This window comes from Tiliqua scincoides, chromosome 12 (assembly GCF_035046505.1).
Source record: "Tiliqua scincoides isolate rTilSci1 chromosome 12, rTilSci1.hap2, whole genome shotgun sequence".
In the NCBI taxonomy this organism is placed as follows: domain Eukaryota; kingdom Metazoa; phylum Chordata; class Lepidosauria; order Squamata; family Scincidae; genus Tiliqua; species Tiliqua scincoides.
In genome coordinates this window covers 18254498-18271516 of record NC_089832.1, presented here as the reverse complement: position 1 = coordinate 18271516, position 17019 = coordinate 18254498, and the positions used below count along the sequence as shown (strand labels likewise).

The 17019-nt window shown below is 46.6% G+C and overlaps 1 protein-coding gene across 1 annotated transcript in view; it reads right to left on the bottom strand.

The window, feature by feature from the left end:
* Positions 1-17019, bottom strand: part of OPHN1 (oligophrenin 1) — an 85332-nt gene that overhangs the window by 35102 nt on the left and 33211 nt on the right. Inside the window, exons 2-11 of the mRNA XM_066640044.1 lie at positions 14979-15074; positions 13687-13748; positions 12652-12723; positions 9720-9821; positions 8579-8689; positions 7665-7769; positions 5109-5238; positions 4408-4508; positions 3123-3214; positions 1739-1817 (exon numbers count right to left, since the gene is read on the bottom strand). Coding sequence (XP_066496141.1) covers positions 1739-1817; positions 3123-3214; positions 4408-4508; positions 5109-5238; positions 7665-7769; positions 8579-8689; positions 9720-9821; positions 12652-12723; positions 13687-13748; positions 14979-15074 — 950 coding nt within the window. The remainder of the gene's footprint in view (positions 1-1738; positions 1818-3122; positions 3215-4407; positions 4509-5108; positions 5239-7664; positions 7770-8578; positions 8690-9719; positions 9822-12651; positions 12724-13686; positions 13749-14978; positions 15075-17019) is intronic.

Sequence of the window (17019 nt, the reverse complement as noted above, 5' to 3'; positions counted from 1 at the left end):
TTATGACTGAAACCCCCCAGTAGCTACCATTCTAATGAAGAACAGTACAGGCACATCAGTGTGCAGTTGGCCCTCCTTGTCTGCAGATTTCATTATCTGAGGATGCTGAGCCTGTGGCTGGAGGGCCTCAGAGGACATTCCACATGTGGTTCACTCTAGCAACTTCCTGTCGTGTCCAGGAGGTCCTCCAAGGCCCTCCAGCTGCAGGTTTCTTTATCAGGCAAATTCAGTATCCGTGTGGGGTCCTAGAACGGTTCCCCAAGGATACCAAGGGCCCACTGTATGTGTTCTGTGTTGCATCTGACTTGACCCAGACAACGCAGTTTCACTGAGAGTTTGACTAAGATAGAAGAACAAGGAGTCATTTGCCCATTTACAGAACACAGAAAGGCAAAACTGTCACTGTCATCACCATCCTCATCCTTGGACGAAAACAGAAAAGCCCCAGTTGCCAGCAGAGCATCTCAACCTGCTAGTTTTCCTTGGTGTCTACAAGATAATCCCAGAGGAGTTCAAATCCTCCGTCTTGCAGACTCAAGAGCCAACCAGGCATTAACTGGGCACAAAGGAGCCTTCAAAGCCTCTTTTCTCTTCCGCAGTTTTCTTAATTAACACACAACATGTTTCTCTTGTTTTCCAGAGTCCCAGTTTGGTCTCCTGCAACACCCTTCCTGACCAATTACCGTACTTCATCATTTAAAAGGTGCTTTCATAGTACATTAAAACCGTTAATGGACTTTTTCCATTGTCCACGTCCTGTTGTCTATACAGAAGAAATTCTGTGATAAGTTTTGTGATCCAGTTTCAGGAAGGAAAATCAAGGAAGCCTGGACAGCCCTGGAAAGTACCGAGTTCAAATGTGCACAAACAGGATGAGAAGGGCAGCCGAAGAGCAACAATATCGAGGCAAGGGAGCAAAATGAGGGAGTGGAGGCAGCGCTGATTGCCAAGGCACAGACTTGAAGAGCCAAAAGGGGGAACTCTGATATTTCTTGATCAGGACGGCACAGTCTGGATACACGTGCATTTAGCAGTCGCACTGATTTCAGTGAATCAGAAGCACTCCCCACACTGCTACACCAGCAAGCCATAACCTCTGAGCTTCCAGAGAGAACACAGAGATACACACTGACTGTGAGTCAGCAGCATATCAGCAGAGGGGGACGTGGCTATCCAGCACACACTCATTCTCATCCCCACACTTGTTGACTCTCCACACAGACAACAGGGTCTGCATGTGGTTTTATTACCCAGTAACTCACAGAATTGTTGCTAAATTCAAGGAAACAGTTCTAAGTCTTTTAAAAAAGTATCTCACCATTTAGAAAGTGTATTGCAACATGCTAACTGGCTAAAGAGGCACTTTTCAAGTGGTGCTCCTCTTATATTTAGCAGGGGAGATTAATGGTCCCTTTCACCCCAACACAGTGTCTCTTCTAGTGGCTGTTTGCTGGTGTTCTTTTGCATCTTTTCAATTGTGAGCCCTTTTGGAACTGGGAACTATTTAGCGTTCTCTGTAAACCCCTTTGTGAATTTTTTTTTTGATGAAAAGCAGTATATAAATATTCTTAACATCATTACTTTTGCTTCTAAAGCTACTTAAAGTGATTCTTGGACAGGCAATAACGTCACTTGAAAAGGGATAAAATGATGTCGGCGTTTTCTTCTCTCCGTTGGCTGCTGTGAACCTGAAAACAGCCCAGCGTCTCTACAGACGCAAGAGGTTTCGGACACTTACTGGCTCTTTCCCATCCATGGCCTCCATCCAGAGTCGTCGATTTGCCTCTGAAAGAGCTTGCAAGGTGATGGTCCCGGGCCTGCAGGAGAGTCAACAGGAGTGCAATTAATAGACGTTGTCATCCAAGGAGAGAGAACCGTGAAATCTGACTGTTAGAGCTTCTCTTTTTCGTCCAAGGGAAAAAATAAAACCATATGAATATGGGGAAACTATAGAGAAGCACCATACTTAGCATTCTACATTTCCCACGGACAGAGCCAACTAAAGACCTCTTGATGCCCAAGGCAACCTGCTAAATGCTGCCCCCCTTACCTGAGGACATGCCAGCCTCTTCTCCTTCCACTCTCCAATGTCTTAGCTCAGCACTCTTTTCTCCTCCATAGTTCCTCCTCCTCCCTGTCCCGCTCTTCCTTCTCCAATCCAGGGAGAAGGAGAAGCCATGGAGGCAAGAAGGCAGACAGAGAAGAGTACCCCACCCCAACCTGCTGCCTGATGCAGTCCTAATGTGGGCAGCTGCAGTTGGCCTCAAGGATGGATTGGCCCCAGCTTGGGGTCAAGTTGCTTCATTTTTAAAAATGAAAGAAAAACAAATACGATTACACAGAAAGTACAGACCACAACACCATTTTGTCTTGTCCTTAATTGGTTTGAGAGAAAGATAAAACCATGGCAGCTGACAGCAAGGAGCAAAAGTGGCAGAACTACGTCTTAAAAAGATGCCCAGCTAAACTCATCCAAAACTCATTGATGGCAGGTTTGCAATTTGGACAAGCTTGTAATTTCTTGGAGTGTAAAGTGGAATTCACTCCAAGACCATTTCACCAGTTTTCTTCATTTCTTTTCGGCTTCTCCCCAACTTCCTTACTTTTCTCTCCCAAGCAGGAATGTCCTATTTTTCCTCCAAAAATGTCTCATCTGGTGAATCTCCTTCCAGGCCTCACCAGCCTTCAGAGCAAATTTTTCACCAGCTCCAAACTGCCAGCAGACCAGCCAATGCTGGTGGAAAAGAAGTTGCCCTCCTCCCCACTGAGAGCTCACATTCATGTTTTTCCTGTAGAAAGTCGAGAGGAATTCCCTTTGTGAAATGCTGACAACCTTATCAATATTAACTTTGTTCCTCTTGAAATTCCTCGGCTACCATGGTCAGGTGACAACCTCCAAATCTGCCCAGGAGTTGGCACCAGGCGAGTTGGCACCAAATGTCACCCAGTGCCTATTCTCCTTTTTTATCTTCAAATAGCTTGTCAGAACTGCACAAAGGATGATCGCCCCCCCCATATTTGCATTTCTCTTGTATATGGTACAGGAAGGAAGAACTGGGCAAAAAGCTGCCAAGTTATAGTCAACCTAACTATATACGATGCTCACCTGAAGTTCAACTCACCTTTTGACTGTTTCTATATCAAAACAAAACCTCTTATCAATGGAGTCGGCCTTTCTTCGCACGCAGGACTTCAGTACGAACTGTAAGGTGCCCTGAGGAAAAAATAATTCAAAGGGCAAATGTAAACAAATATACAAGAACTGCAGGAGGTAATATTTGTAAAGGGAAGGAGCTGTGGTTATGTCCTCTTCACATGCAGAAGGCCATGGGTTCCATCTCTGGCAGTATCTCCAGGGAGAGCTGCATCAAACCCTAGAGACTCACTGCCTGTCAGACTACACAGTGCCCTGCCTGGCTTGGGACCAGGGCATTTGAGAGACTGCCTTCTTCTGTACAATCTGGTCCATCCCCATTGAAGAAGGCCCTTTTACAGGTGCCGTTGCCTACAGAAATGGGAGGGTGCGGTGGCAATAAACAGGGCCTTCTCAATAGTGGCACCAGCCTTCTGGGACTCCCTCCCTCAGTCTACAAACTGCTCCTTCCCTTAGAGGCTTTCTGGTGGGGTCTAAAGACATTTCTTTTTAGATTATCCTTCTGAGATCGTGGAAGGGTCATTGCTGCCGTGTACTTTACTTCCATCCAGACTGTTTTATATCTTTTGAGCTTTATATGATTTTAAGGTAGTTTTAATAATTAAGGTTGTTTGAATGTTTTTACATAACTTTTTATTTTAAATAATTAAACCCCTGCTAAATGGGTAAGAGGCACTTTTTCAAGTGGGTGCTCCTTTTTTTTAGCATGGGGAGAGTAACTGGCCCACCTCACCCCAGCACTGTCTGTTCTAGTGGCTGTCTGCTGGCGTTCTTTTGCATCTTTTTAGATTGTGAGCCCTTTTGGGACAGGGAGCCATTTAGTTATTTGATTTTTCCCTGTAAACCGCTTTGTGAACTTTTAGTTGAAAAGCGGTATATAAATACTGTTAATAATAATAATAATAATAATAATAATAATAATAATAATAATAATAATAATAATAATAAATGTGGTTTTTTTTTTGTTTTGTAAGCAGCTTTGGGTGTCCCTTGGAAAAACGTGGGACGTAAATGTAGTAAATAAATAAATACGGACCTAGATGCACCAAGGATTGGTTCAGCAGAATGACATTTTCTATGGTCCATATTTAAACCCTGAACTGGGGGTCCTGTCAGTCGACAGGGGAAAAGCAGCTGGTTTAAGAAGGAGGGTAGCAGTTCTAACCAAAAACTCTCAAATCATGTCTAGTGTTACCCCCCCCCCAAGGTATTTATGTTTCATCAGGTCCCACAGCATGAGAAATCTCACTTACCTGCTTTGCCCCAGGCTTCTGCTCCACAGGAGTCATCCATAACACCTTGCCCTCCTTCTCATACTGGCAATAGTGTTTGATCCAGGAGATGCCCAAGGCCCCTGCAGTGACCCCAAGGGGGAAGAGGGGTTAGCGTAAGCTGCCTGACAGAAACCTGGTCCTATCTTGCTGTAAAAGAGAGTCTTAAAACAACACCTATAGAAAAATCACCTGGCACTGTGTATTTGATCATATACTCAAAGTCAGGAGATCAGCAGCAAAAATTTGGGTCTCTCACTCACTCCCGACTCCCTCACCATAAGGAATCGTTTTCCATTTCTTTGATTCAAACTCCGGTTACAAGGGCAATCTTGGCAGCGTCAACCATTGTTAGCAACCATCCAGGCAGGCAAGAGAGTTGCCCAACAGCCTGTGCTGGCCTCAGTTGCATAAGACAGTATTTGACTACCAACCTCCATCAGAACTATTTCCTCCAGCCCTCCTGCTCACTGTCTACCTGATCCAGCAGTTGACACTCTCCCCCCCCCCCACACACACACTTCTCTCAACCGCACCTACCTACTTCATTTTTAGATTTGCCTGGCAGCAGCTTATCTCATGAGTCGGGCTAAAACCCGACAAGAGCAGAGAGATAGCTGCTCAGGTACGCTTTTCAGCTCTCCAGGTTATCTTATCCTGGAAGTCCCACCACCAGCACTCACATTTCTCCTGCACGTACAGGTAGCCCTCAATGGTTGGCTGCCCAGGGAGCTTGCATGTCAAGGGGGCTTCCTTCATCCGCTTCTTGAGGTCTTCCAGCTCCTCACGAGTGCTGGTGAAGTGATTCCTTGTCTATTGAAGGATGAAAAACGCTTGAATTGCAACCAACTGTAAGCCCCAGAAGCTTGGAGAGTTCAGTGTTTCAGCTGAAGATTTTGTATGCTTCTGGGCACAGGTTTGATGGAAGAGGCCCAGAGCAGTGGTGTACCTAGCGGGGGGTCAGTGGGTGAAAGTGCACCTGAGTGGCATGGCTGGTAGGGGGGCAGCCCACACCTGCTGCCTCACTCTCTTGAGGCATTCTGAGGACCAAAGAGGCCGCACACAGCCTCCCCAACTCTCAGAAGGCCTTCTAAGGGGGAAATAGGAAGAGATGTTTTAAAAGCCTTCTGGAGGCCTTAGAAGGACCTTATAGGACCTCTGGAGATCATGCGATGGGGCAGCACAGTGGCCAGGACCACAACTGGCCCAGAGGTCAGTCACCTTGATGGATCAGGCCAAAGGACTATCTAGCCAACCATTAGGTTTCCAACAGCACAACCACCATCATCTTTGCCTGTTCAGATCAGCACCCGGTTACCAGAGATATGCTAGTAACAGAGCTGCTCCCTTTAGCTGTTTTGACCAATTCAGTTTCTCAAACAGATATGATAATTGGGGCTCGAGTATCTAAAAAGTAACACAACAAATAGCAGTTATCCCAACACCTGCAAGTCTCACGGTCGCAGAAAATAAGCACAGAAGAACAACACACCCCAAAGGGATGACAAGTCTGATGGCGAGGTTAAGAACAGCCTTGCAAAGTAAGGAGAGCCACACAAATGTGACCCTGGGAGAAAAATCATTTATACATCTAAATATAGATATGCCACCTTTCTTCTCCGTAAGGAGGTGTCAAGGCAGCTCTTAATAACATTTGTAAAAACCAACATTTACAAAACAGAATTAAAAATGAAACAATTAGCAGCCAATTCAGCCAACGGTGTTGCATGTTTGCGAGTGTGCGAGCACACCTATTTTATTTCCAACGCCTAGAAAAAAAGCAACATTTCCACCTTCCTGCAGAAGATGGGTTGTGCAACTGAGAAGGCCTTCCTACGCGTCACCACCAAGAGTTTCTCTCTCACGTCTATGAGCACCCATCACCCACAGGACTTCAAGACAATAACCAGCACTTTATGTTTTGTGCAGAAACTAATCAGCAGGTAACGTAGATGATATATATGGTCTATGTAGATTATTGTAGAGGTTAGATTATTGTAACGCGCTCTATGTGGGGCTGCCCCTGAAGATGGTTCGGAAACTGCAACTAGTGCAGAATGCGGCAGCCCGTGTGATCACTGGAGCTAGGCGGTTTGACTCTGTCAGTCCGCTTCTCCGGTGACTACATTGGCTGCCCATTCGTTTCCGGGCCCAATTCAAGGTGCTGGTTTTGACCTTTAAAGCCCTATACTGCTCTGGGCCAGGATATCTTAGAGACTGCCTTCTCCCATACAATCCGGCTCGCCCTCTCAGGTCATCAGAGAAGGCCTTTTTACAAGTGCCGCCACCCAAGGAGGTCCGGGGGGCGGCTGCAAGAAATAGGGCCTTCTCAGTAGTGGCACCAACATTATGGAACTCCCTTCCCCCTGACTTAAGAATGGCTCCCTCTCTTGAGAGTTTCCGGCAAGGCCTGAAGACACTGCTGTTTACACAAGCCTTCTGATTCTTTGGCCTTTTTAACATTTTTTACACTTTTTGTAGTTTTTACAGGTCTGATTCCTCTGTGACTTGCTCTTTTGTACTCTTTTTATTCTGTCTTTTAATCTGATTACTGTTTTTTAAGGTCGCCATTAATGTGTTTTTAATGTTTTTATCTGCTATTTGTTTTAATTTATGTTTTAAATGTGTTTTTTATATGTTGTTAGCCGCCCTGGGTCCCTTTTAGGGAGAAGGGCGGGATATAAATAAAGTTTATTATTATTATTATTATTATTATAGTGAAACCTCAATTTAACAGACTAATGGGGGCCGGGGGGGGGTCCATGAATGCTGAAAGCCCCCTAAATCCATTCAAGAGTCAGGATGATGTTGTGGTTCAGGAGTTGGACTTCAACCTGGAAATCCAGGTTCAAATCTCTGCCCAGCCATCATGCTTCCTGGGTGACCTTGGGCCAGTCACTCTCTCTCTGCCTCACCTACCTTACAGGGTTGTTGTAAGGACAAAAGGAGTAGAGGAACTATGTACACCACCCTGAGCAACTTGGAGGAAGGGCGGATAAGAACCTAAAATAAATTCAAATGCACTGAATTCAAGGGAGACATGCATGACTAGTTTTTAACAGAGCAGAAAATGTCTGTTGCTTTTGAAGTCCAATAAAACGAAGGTTCACTATAATAGGGGTGTGACGTATTGCAGGTTAAGAGCCCATAAATGGAGCTTTATGACAGCTCACTAGTACGAATATTTTTCAACAGAAGCAAGGGAAGAGAAATCATTGGAAAGCTGAAAGCAAACTCACATTCTGCAGGCTGAGCTGAAGCTGTTGCTTGTATGGAAGGAAATCCTGGGTCAGTTCAACTGTCAGGTTGTTGTAGGTGAAGAGGCTGTGAAGGAAAGCCAACACCTGCACCAGGAAAAGTCTCAATTAACATTCTACCATGTGCACTCAGCAGTGATGTCATCATCATAGAGCATTCCAGAGCCCTGTGAAGGCAGCTGCAGGAGGCTCTGAATTGATCCATGCAGCTTAAAAGGAACAGTCATTACAGTTGATAACAGTAGTTATCAACTACTACTATGGGTAACATTAACACACTTGGATCAGACATTCCCAGATTGTTCACTCATGGCCTCAGCTCTGCCAAATTTACAGCTTGCTCGGCCCATCTCTCAACCCCGCAGAAGGCAGCACATCGGACTCCAGAGGCTCCTCGAGGCCCAATGCCTCAAAAGCAGCCTGTTCCACAGAAGGACGGACACACTGAGCAGCTTCTCCAGGTCTATCAGGGACAGGCGTTCCAGCCCAGACCATCAACAAGTCCCACCCCACCCAAGACCTTCCTACAACCTTCAGGAACATCCACATGACCCTTTTTTTGGGTTGGCACCTCTGGTTTGGGAACCACTTTGTAAGCTGAACAATGTGATAAGTTTTCTAAATAAAACTTAACAAACATGACAGTCACACAACTGCCCACTTGAGGGCCCTGGATGTGTTCCAGTTTCCAACATGGAAATTCTTTGCCTGGCAGGACAAGATGGCAAAGCATGCGCGCGCACTGGTTGTGCATTCAGTGTGGGGGAAGAACACATAATGCCTTGAGAGTGCAGCCTCCCTTTCATTTTCCTTTAGACTGCAGTGCAAACAGTGGACATTCAAATACAAAATTTGAGAAAACTGTTTTGGCGGAAGGCATTCAACTACATGCTTACAGGCTCCACAATGCAGAATTTCTTGCTCTCCTGCACTTCTTGGATCTGATAAACGTATTCGAGGGACGAGTCAAAGAAAACATGCTGTTCTTTGTTCACCTGCAGGTCGGCCTGTGTGAGAAAGGAAGAGTGGAGTCACTGGTGCTTGGAGGGGTCACAGCCTCGGGCTCTTTTGAAAAGACAGGCACAAGCCAGCATTACTTCGCCTTCTTCCCAAAGAACCAGCTGTTTGAGCTACATAATGATTATTTACAAGTGGAGACAGAAGAAGATAAGGCAGGCAATCAGGCATGAAACACAAGCCTGGGAAATTCTCCATGGATTAAAAAAAAGCACAAGGGCCATTTACAACAGCCGGAATTGGCAATGACAAAATCCGCCAAAACTCTAGTTCACGAAAGCTCCTGCGACAATAAAGGGGCTCAACTTTAAAGTGCCCTGATGTATTGTGGGTTTTGCCACTGGTCACTACACACTGACAATGATTTTTTTGTTATTTACAAAGTTTCTAAGCACTGTACAAGACCCAAAAGGGAAGAAGCGAAAGGAAAGTTAATCAGGATCAGTCTGGGTGCATGGGCAATGTTTTGAGGAGCAAGAGATGAATAAAAGTCACTGAAAGTTGTGGGGCTGTGGGGGGGGAGTGATGACAACACATGAGCAAGAAATAGCCAGAAGGGACTTGTACAGTGGAGGGTCCAAGGAGGTGCATATGGAGGAAGGAGAGAATGGGGCTCCAGAGAAGCAAGATCTTGGCCAGTTTTCTCTCTAGACTGTATTCCAACTACCCATTCTGGCACACAAACCAAAGTACTGTTCCTTGAAAAGTCACATGCTCAATTAGGAGCCATAACAGAGGACAGCACAGTCTCCTCCAACTAACAGAGTCTCTGTAAGATCCCAAGGAAAGATGGGCCCTTCCCAGCTCTGCTTGCTAGGAAGCTGAAACACCAGGGATTGAGGTGAAGGCCTTTTGCTTGCAAGGCATATGCTCTGGTACGGAGTTATGGTTGGACAGAACCATTGGGTTGAAGCTGCCAGCCAGCACGCCTCAGCCCAAACAGGCTGGTGTTGCCCCACATGAATCTGCACGGGGGGGGGGGGCAAAAAGGTCTTCACAGCCGGGAACTTCCATACTCACCTCTTGCAGCTGAGACTCTTTTTTCTTGGAGGATAAATTCAGGTGGCGATCCAGCATGGAGTAAAACTTCTCGCTGTCCTTCTCAAATTTCTTCTTTCGTTCCTAGCGGATGAAAGGTTGTGACGAAACTATGTTACAAGTAAAAAGGTTAATGGCATTTTTAGGGATAACCATGGCATCCCTCTCCACCACATTTCGCACTGGATTTCAAGGATGCTAGCTGTTTATTACAGCAGCATTGCAAATGGGAAAATCCACGAATGTTCGGTGGCTGTGCACAGGAGTGGGTCGCTTGCCCCACTGCCTGGGCTCTGCTCTGCACCCTCCTTCCCAAACTGTGACTTCTGAAGGGCTGGGCAGCTGTACGGCCACCTCTTCCACCACCGTTTCAGCCTGTGCCCTGCTCCTGGAGCAGTCTGGTTTTCATCTGTTTTCATCACTGCAGGTACAGCTCTGCTGTTCTTTATTTCTTTACTCAGCGTGTGTTTCTTTGACTCCCAAATATGCACAGAGAGCCAGCCATTTCTCTCCCCCCAACCCACGAAGCCTCTGGCCCAAACTGTCATCCTCATCCCCAAGTCTGTGCAGTGGCGTCTCTTGCCTCATTTTCTCCAGCTCGATCATTTTCCCTGCCAATATTTAGAGCGCCAAGTTGCTGTGTGCACAAGGTCCCAACTTTTGCTTCTGTGAACCTAAAAAGAACTATGCACACCAACACCACTGCGGGAGTGGAGAGTAAATCTGCACAGCACCCTGCCAAAAAAAGCCTGAATTAAACACTCATGAAATGCCTGCAGAACCCCCTCACCAGCAGTAATTGCACCGCCTTTTCATGACTTGCTTACAAAACGGAGTTACTGACTGCAGCTGAATACTGCTGAGAGAAAAAGAGGGGGCGTGCATTAAACACAAGCAAACAAAAGGGGAGGAGGCTGCTTGTAAAAAGCTCTCCAAAGCCACTCCAAGCTTCCATTTAAGTTTGTTTAATCTGAACATCGAGGCGAGTTGTAGAAGCCGCAGGAGTTGCCTAGGATGTTCCATCAGCAACAGCAGCCTGGGTTAAAGCAAGAGCTCAGCCATTCAATTCCCCAGCATTTCCTTGCAGATCTGCTGCTTCTGTTAAATCCTGGCACAGAGAACTCTGCCTCCTGGAAAGTGGCGCAGGTCCAAGAGTTGGTCGGAGCGCCTGGAGAGCCAGGAGGAGGGGGGGCGGACAAGGCCAGGAGAGCCGCATTAAGCAGCTCTGGAAAGCTGGCCAAGCTGGGGAGGAAAGAAGCCAGGCCTCATTCTTCCAAACTGACTTTAACCCACTGATCTGGCCTGCCACGGAAGGCCGTCCTCTTTTCCGCCCTGGGCACAAAAACTTAATCCAGATAAAGTTGCCTGAGGGCCAAAGAAGATGAAACTCCCATCTCACTCCAGGAACACTGGAGCTCTCGACAGTGTTTTCTTTTTCAAAAGCAGCTACAGGACAATGGAGAACTTATTTCCACTTTCTTCCATACCAGCAGACAGGCAAGTAGTATTTGCACTGGAAGGAGAACCAAATCCTCAAACCCTTGCATGAGAACTAGATGGAAACAAACCACAGTCCTCACATTATCTGCTCGGTGGCTTCCATCTCCAAAAGTCTGGGTGTCAGGCATGACCATCCATGACTTGGTGTTGATGACAACATCACAGGCTCCAGATGGGCTGGGCCACATCCAGGCCTAAGCTGGCTGCAATGATTCTCCATTTCAAAGTTGGCCTGGAACCAGCTGCTTTTGAAAAGTGCTGCTAACTAATGTGCGGTGTTGCCTTTTCGAGACCAAACAAGGGAGAAATGATCTTAATCTACTAAAGAGGGATCACTTCTCAGTAGGTGCCACTTGCAACAACCACTAAAGTTTGTATTTTTTGCCATTATATTGCCACTCTTAATGGTGAATTTAAATGGTTGTCCTTTTGACCTTGTTGGCATCCTTCAGTCGCGGAAGACTATGGTGTCACGCTCTGAATGGTGGTTCTGGAACAGAGTGTCCTCTCCAGTGCGCGAAGCCTGGGTAAAGTAGGTATGGAGGATAGGCTGTTACCCATGCAGCAAATCCCCCCTCTCCACGTCGCTGAAATGGTCCAAATGAAAGGCAGAGGCCAATACGGTTGGTTCCAGCGGCGTCGCAGGAGTTGCCAGAACGTGACTGTGTTCAGCCACGAACTGCCTCAGGGACTCCGGCTCCGGATTTTGCCTGGAGGTTGACTCCTGAAGCCTTTTCCATAACTGGATGTAGCCACAAGGCAGTGGAGGTTTGGGATCCGAGTTTTCCTTCTCTCAGATGAGCTGCCTTCCCAGGCTGACGAGTCCCATCTACCCAGTGGCTGTTTAGTCGCCTCTTACGACAAGTACAGCCAAACTGAGGGCCTATTCTTATCGCCAAGGGCCTCTCTATGCAAACTGCAGATCAAATGGCAACACCATGGGGACAGTAAGGGCCGATTTGAATGTTGCCCCCTTTTGCCTCCCTGGCCCCCTGGAGTCAGAGGCTTTGTGGGTCCAGTGTAGCTAGGAATTGACAAGACCCATGAGGGAGCCCAGAGGAGAGTTTGGGCTTGTTGAGTACAGTGGTCACTTCCTCTGGCATTCAGTTTTGTTTTGTTTTTACTAACAATGAACTTTCAAGCACTGCTCTACTCTTGCCACCGAATAATATCTTAGTGCTCCTTACCACAAAAGATTCAAATTGAGAATAGTATGTGTTGTCTCTTGTATTGTATTGTATGCATTGTTTAAAAAGAAAAAAAGTGGTGGATTACTGACTCCCAGAGAATTTTAACAGAGCTCACTTTCAAGATCAGCAAAGCACCATTCTGTTTATTATGGAACTTCCAGCAACTTGAGACACAACCAAGGCACTGCTGAGAGCAAAGTCAAGGAAGAAAACAATTGACTTACTTTGGTGAATCCAATTTGCTCCTTACGGAAGTTCTCCAGCGGCTTGATCAACAAATCACTGGCATTTTGCACCTGTAGTCAAAGCAGTATTTCACATGTAAAGCAAGTATATGTTGGTACATCTGCATGCATATTTTTAGGTTCAATCTAAGAGGTCATAAGAACATATAAGAACATAAGGACAGCCCCACTGGATCAGGCCATAGACCCATCTAGTCCAGCTTCCTGGATCTCACAGCGGCCCACCAAATGCCCCAGGGAGCACACCAGATAACAAGAGACCTCATCCTGGTGCCCTCCCTTGCATCTGCCATTCTGACATAGCCCATTTCTAAAATCAGGAGGTTGCACATACACATCATGGCTTGTAACCCGTAATGGATTTTTCCTCCAGAAACTTGTCCAATCCCCTTTTGAAGGCGTCCAGGCCAGGCGCCATCACCACATCCTGTGGCAAGGAGTTCCACAGACCAACCACACGCTGACTAAAGAAATATTTTCTTTTGTCTGTTCTAACCCTCCCAACACTCAATTTTAGTGGATATCCCCTGGTTCTGGTGTTATGTGAGAGTGTAAAGAGCATCTCTCTATCCACTCTGTCCATCCCCTACATAATTTTGTATGTCTTAATCATGTCCCCCCTCAGGCGTCTCTTTTCTAGGCCGAAGAGGCCCAAACGCCGTAGCCTTTCCTCATAAGGAAGGTGTCCCAGCCCCGTAATCATCTTAGTCGCTCTCTTTTGCACCTTTTCCATTTCCACTATGTCTTTTCTGAGATGTGGCGACCAGAACTGGACACAATACTCTAGGTGTATACTCCAGGACCCCAAGGGACCCAACACAAGTACTACACACACTGAAGTTAAATGCAAGTACAGTAGAATATGGGGAGTAGGGGCCCCAGGAGGGATTTGAATGAAGACTGGTGGCTCATACAGGTGATTCTAGGAGGCATTCCAAGCCTAAGGGGCAGCATGGAGGAAGGACGGAGTTGCTACAGGGGGTAGGAGAACCTGTGCAGGTGAAGCTGCCTTACCATCATTGATCTTTCCAGTTCCACCTCCTGGAGCAGCTCTGCAAATTCCTTAAAGGATTCAGCTACGAAGGAGGGAGAACAAAGAAGCTATTTATGGCTGACTCTCTTAAGAGATCAAATTGTACACACACAATTATCATTGTTATTTAAAACTTTTATATTAGAACAGGGGTGCCCAAACCCCGGCCCAGGGGCCACTTGCGGCCCTCGGGGGCTCTCAAAGAGACCCTTGGGGATCCCCCAGTCTCCAATGAGTCTCTGGCCCTCCAGAAACTTGTTGGAGCCCATGCTGGCCCGATGCAACTGCTGTCAGCAAGAGGACGACTGTTCGACTTCTCACCAGAGCTGTGGGACAAAGGCTCCCTCCACTGCTTGCTGTTTCACATCTGTGATGCAGCAGTGGCAGCAATGGAAAAGCTGGCCTTGCTGTGTGCAAGGCCTTTTGTAAGACTTGAGCTACTGCAAGATCTTCATTCATTCATATAAGTTCCACCTCTAATATATTCACTTATGTAAATTTATTCAAATTTTAAATTTTAAATTAACTTTTTTTCCTGCCCCCTGCCACAGTGTCAGAGAGATGATGTGGCCCTCCTGCCAAAATGTTTGGACACCCCTGTATTAGAGCACTTTTAATGCATAGTGTTTCCATTTGGTTTATCCTCAAATGACCACGACATCGGTCATGTCGTGAGAATGGATGATGGCCGGATCCCAAAGGATCTCCTCTATGGAGAACTTGTGCAAGGAAAGCGCCCTACAGGTAGACCATAGCTGCGATACAAGGACATCTGCAAGAGGGATCTGAAGGCCTTAGGAGTGGACCTCAACAGGTGGGAAACCCTGGCCTCTGAGCGGTCCGCTTGGAGGCAGGCTGTGCAGCATGGCCTTTCCCAGTTTGAAGAGACACTTGGCCAGCAGACTGAGGCAAAGAAGGAAGGCCCATAGCCAGGAAGACAGACCAGGGACAGACTGCACTTGCTCCCGGTGTGGAAGGGATTGTCACTCCCGGATTGGCCTTTTCAGCCACACTAGACGCTGTTCCAGAACCACCTTTCAGAGCGCGATACCAGAGTCTTTCGAGACTGAAGGTTGCCAACTATCCTCAAAATATTATTTAAATAACTAAAGGAGGCCAGGTGCTGTTTACCTGCCAAGCCCTTCAAAAATATGCCCTGGAGTATATCAACACTAGGGGACATCCAGATCAATAAGGCATTTTCCCAAAGAATCACAATACAGGTTCAAGGTACAAAAGGAGTTACAAACAGGCACATGTTGAAAGCACTTACCGATATTGATCTCATCATCCGTCAGGGTATCCCCAATAAAGTCAAAGTGGAAGGACTGAAGCGTCTGGGAGAATTTTTGCACAGCCAGAGAGTAATCTAGGAAAGAGACAAAAGGCAGTAGAAATTATGGCTCAAGATGGCAACGACAATTGCAGGGAATTTTATTCTTGGAAGGAGAACAAAACACATTTTAGGATTTCAAGCTTTGCCTGATGATATACACATAGGAAGCTGTGCTACACCAAGTCAGTCTTGGGGGGGGGGGGGTAGTATTGTCTACAATGGCTGGCAGGAGCTGTCCAGGGTCTCTGGTGGGGAGAAAGGAGCAATTTCTAGCTCGTTACCCAAGACCTTTTGCATTGGAGGTGTCAGGTACTGAACATGAACCATTTGGAATGCAAATGAGGTGCTCTCTACCAAGTTCCCCCACGTGCCCCACCTGTTCTTCAACAATATGGATCAACATATTCAATTTGGAATGCAAAGCAGGTGCTCTCCACCAAGTTCCCCCACGTGCCCCACCTATTCTTCAACAATATGGATCAACAGTTTGAATTCCGAACTGAACAGCTGAGCAAGAAACTGCAGGTGATCATCATTTTTTGCCAAAAATCTAAGAAAGGTGTAATTTAGGACATGTCTGAACCAGTCACAGGCCAAGAATGAACGGTTCGGCCCCCACCTGTTAGTAGGTATGCAATGCTCTCACACAGCATGAATGCCCTGGCTTCTCCCCTCGCTTTGGTTAAACACACAGCACACACAGCAGGAGAGCTGGAGAGTGTTCAAATGGTCATCCCTGCACACACATGCACGTGATGAGAAAAAGAACCAGAAGGGGACACAAGGAGTCAGGATGAGTGCACAGTGCACATGGACTTCCCTATTACCACATAGGAATGGTACAGGAGGTAAAAAGACCATCTGGACCAGCTCTTGGGTTGCCAAGGGGCACCTGTCCTCTGGTTCCAGGTGCAACATACCAAAAAGGTACAAAGAAAGAAAAGAAGATGGTCCCTGGTGACATTTTTCTGTTTTCCCTGCAAATTCAGGGTTAATTAATGAACCTGTTTTGCAAACTTCATTAATGTTTCTCCATCAACCTAGGTTGAGTCTGCAGGCACGAACAGTTTGTGTGAAGACACCCACTTTTGAGTCTGGGCACCAGAATGCTTATAAGCCGTTTGTAAAAACCCATCTGTCCAGTCCAGGCAGCCAACCATGCACGTCCTGGAATCTGGAAGTGTGGCAAACATTTACATGACCAGTTGCCATCTATTCACTCACACCAGTTTTGAAGAAGAGACAAAGAAAACCCATGAGCAGGTCAAAGATGAGCAGAGCCACACATGCAGGCGCAGACAGCCTCTCCTGCCTCAGGAAGATTCATGGAGGGATTTTCCATTATCAAATAAAGGAGACACAGCGGCAGCCAGAACAGATCACTACACCCACATCATATACAAGCCACAATTTTAACCCTGTATTTTTAAGGGGAAGGGAGTGGGTAAGAGAAAGTCAGTCGGTTTGGAAAGCTGATGGAAACATCATCATCATCACCCTTGAGAGCCTTCACGCAGCAGTTGTCAACTGGTGTGCCACAGCACACTGGTGTGCTGCAAAAGGTCTACAGGGGTGCCATAGGAGTTTGGAGTTCAGGGGTTGAAAAAAAAATCACTGAAAAAACTCTTCCAAGTTCTGCGGCTCTGTTTCTAAGGCAACTGTCTGCAGTAACCAATTGGCTGTCCCTCTTCCTCAGCCAGTAGCCTCCCCACCTACATCTGCTTCTGCCTCCTGTATTTGGAGAGAGAAAAGCCTGGAACCTGGATTTTGATACCTCCATGCATCGCTGTGATAGCACAATCTCGGCCGACAAACACTGTATAAATATAAAGACACACCTACAACCATCTTCCCTACAAATCTGGAACATGATGGCATGAAAGAAGCCCCCGATGTTCCCAACCTCAGGAGGCAGACTTGGAGTTAGCATATTCGCCTCTGAGGCCTGGTGCTGCTAAATATGCAATCTCTCCTTAAT